Here is a 3,234-nt window from a genome sequence, read left to right as displayed (position 1 = left end):
CTGGTCCGATTCTCCCTGCATGTTCCAACTAATTTCATACATTCATCTGTTCTGTTGCTTTGTCCAAATGAAACCCAACTGTCTGTCGTTAGAGGCTGTTTCAGTAACCATGGTAACCAGCCTGTGTGTGTGTGTGTGTGTGTGTGTGTGTGTGTGTGTGTGTGTGTGTGTGTGTGTGTGTGTGTGTGTGTGCCAGGTGTGACGCCGCGTACGGCGGCCCCCGCTGCGACCAGCTGCTGGACTTTAACATCCTGTATGTGGTCCCCAGCGGACAGAAGCTGCACTACGTTCTCATCGCTGCCATCATCGGAGCCGTCCAGATCGCCGTCATCGTTGCCGTGGTGATGTGCTTCACCAGGTATGCCCACCTGCTGCACATTCAGTACAAAACTTTAGAATCATGTCAACATTTCTGAGAAACTGACAGTTAGAATAAGAGCAACCTGTGGGTGCAGTACCAGGTGTCAGCCAGCAGGGGGCAGCAAACACGTTTTCCTTTGAACAGAACAGCTGATGAAGATCAAGGACATAATTTACAAAAAGGATTTTAACAATATTAAACATTAAGATGTTGCTCTGGAACATCCAGAAGTAAATTAGTCTGATCTTTAAATTCCTTTTGGTTTATTTTGGCTGCACTTTATTCAAGGTTCTGCTTCATGCACTTCCTCTCCTGTCCTGCAGAAGGTGCAACAAGTCGAAGCGTGGCCGCAGACAGAAGCAGCATCTGGGCCACTTCCCGTCGGGAACGTCTTCTCGGATGATGTAGCCGCCGTCCGGTTTTCCCTCCATGTTTTTATATAAATCCAACTGGTCCGGTTTTCGTATCGCAGACAGACTGCAGTTTTATATCGACTTCCTGGTGCCTCTTTTATTATTTCCCCCTTTTTTAAAGTCTTTTATTTCTGATTTCTTAGAGGGGCCTTATTTGTCCGACTTCCCTTCATGTTTTGTGCGGATCTGTTTGTCTGTCCAGCTGCTTTCTGAACACTGTGGGTCCAACRGGAAGCAGAACCTTTATTTATCTGATTGTATCGTTGCTGCAGCGCCACCTTCAGGCTGGCGTCATGCAGGTTGTTTTTGTTTTCACCCTGTGAGACGCAGCCAGACTGTTTTACTGTTTGGTTTTAAACCATATTTCATCCAGTTAAATCTGAAATATTCTGAACTTTCTGGTTCTGCTGCTGCTGAAACATTGAGTTTCTTCCTGCAGGTGTTTTTCTGCAGCCTTCAGGTCGGATATTTAACTTTCCAACATCTGATTCAAGAGCAGTTTTATTATTATGATGACATCATTTCTGTTTAATTTTTAAAATAGAAAATCCACCCATCTCATCGGATGATCCATGTTTGGAATGAACTGATCAGCTGATACCAATTTTAGTCTCTTTGACTGATTTCAATGTTTTTAAGGACCAAAACATGAAGGATAAATGAAAATGAAATCATTTGGATTTCATTTAAAATCCAAATGAAAAATAGAGAATTATAAGTTCAAACTCACCAGTAACTCCAGACCCCAGGATGGATGAATGGATGAGTTCATACTTTATAGTGTACGTCCATAATATTAATTCATTATTGCTAAACAACTGATCGAAAATTTCAAACTGGTTATAATTTAAAACATTAAATGAAAAGAGAAACATTTTTCTGATTAATATTTAGACATAAAAAACTGACATCTGGCTCTGATCTGTTTCTGCTGCACATCAAATTATAAAAAATATCCTTTTATTTAAACTTTGTTCAGATCTCTGGCAGCAGCAGGTTGATAATCTCAGATTATGATCATCTGGAGTTGAAACATTTCATTGTTTCCAGAAACACCTGAAGTTCTGGTTCCTCTGAGCGGGCCGGTCCAGGTCGGTGCGTTTCCGCTGCTTTATCCGTTTCCTTTGGGGAAACGGTGGAGATGTTCTGAATATGCTGGTAATCCGTCAGAGCGATCCGGAGCTGCTGAACTCAGGAGCAGAAATAATGAGCCTGAATTTGGTTTTCAGATTAATATTCTAAGCATTTTGTTTGTTTTATATCTGACATTTTTTCTCTGGAAAGTAAAATCTTGTTTATGTGTCTTAAAGTTTTTCCTTTCAATTTGATATAAAAGCTCATATTTCTCTTTTTTTTTCTAAAATTAAAGATCTGTTGGTTTAACTCTGAATCATTTCATCAGGCCCAGCTTTTCCCTGAGCGTGTCGTTGGGCCTTCCGCCTCCAGGGGGCGCTCTGTACCTGGACTCCAGGGTGATCAGGGACCAATGGCGCCCTCTGCTGGTCGTTTTGTTTCGCTGCGTCTCACAGGGTGACAAACTGAAAATGTAACATTTTGTTCTTTATTCTGTTTATGATGATGATGCACCTGAAAACCAAAATGCTGTTTTTTCTACTGCTTAATAATTAATGAGGTACAAGCTAACGTGTACAGGTTGTTATTATTTTTATTATAATTGTTGCTTCATTTTCAGATGACGCCATTCCGGAAATGGATGCGGATGTTTTTGTGCGTGTTTGGACGAGGATAATTTAAAACGCTTGTTTTTCATATATAATTTGTAACGACGGTACGAACTGTGTTTTGTTGTGGTAGGAAGAGTAGAACGATCAGCTGGCCGCAGGTTCCTCCATGTTCGCTGACCGGAGGTCAGAGGTCTCTGGGATGTGGATCCTGCAGGATCTGGGCCTGGTTTTGCTGTAGATGTTGGTCCTGCATGAACCAGTGAAGTTGTTTAGACTGTGCTGTAGCTGAACTAGAATTAAATTATGATGTTTGAACCTCTGGGTCTTGGTTTCTGTTCTTTCTCTGATTCTGCATATTAAATCCAGGATGTTCACCAAAATAAAAGTTCTGCTGCWGCAGAAAATCAGTCCAGATCGGAAGTGTTGGGATCTTCAATCATAAACATGTTTTCAGTCGTTTTGTGTCTGTAGAGTTTAGGCTGAACGGAYATGTTAACGGATCCAACATGAAGATTAAACGGAGCAGGAAGGTAATTATTATAACTCATAAACACAAAGCTAATTCTTGGTGGTAACAATGATTTTCATTTTTAAACCTGAGGAACATYGTATGTTTATACAATTAATAATTATACATTTGTTCTATTGAAAGCACCAATATAGTAATTAGTATTATGATACACGATTAGTTATTTAGGCTCTGGAACAATCAAATGTATTGATCTGAAGTAGAAATCTGTCTAATTTCAATCAGCCTGTAAAACTGACAAACTAC

At 40.4% G+C, this 3,234-nt stretch overlaps 1 protein-coding gene across 1 annotated transcript in view; it reads left to right on the top strand.

Moving 5' to 3' along the window:
* Window positions 1-2,774, top strand: part of LOC103457025 (tomoregulin-1-like) — a 10,696-nt gene extending 7,922 nt beyond the window's left edge. Inside the window, exons 10-11 of the mRNA XM_008396931.1 lie at window positions 197-358; window positions 685-2,774. Of these exons, the coding sequence (XP_008395153.1) occupies window positions 197-358; window positions 685-769 (247 nt within the window). The 3' untranslated portion in view covers window positions 770-2,774. The remainder of the gene's footprint in view (window positions 1-196; window positions 359-684) is intronic.
* The last annotated feature ends 460 nt before the right edge of the window (window positions 2,775-3,234 follow it).

This window comes from Poecilia reticulata, linkage group LG20, assembly GCF_000633615.1.
Source record: "Poecilia reticulata strain Guanapo linkage group LG20, Guppy_female_1.0+MT, whole genome shotgun sequence".
Lineage (NCBI taxonomy): Eukaryota > Metazoa > Chordata > Actinopteri > Cyprinodontiformes > Poeciliidae > Poecilia > Poecilia reticulata.
The sequence above is the reverse complement of the archived record's forward strand: the minus strand, read 5'-3'. Positions and strand labels throughout refer to the sequence as shown.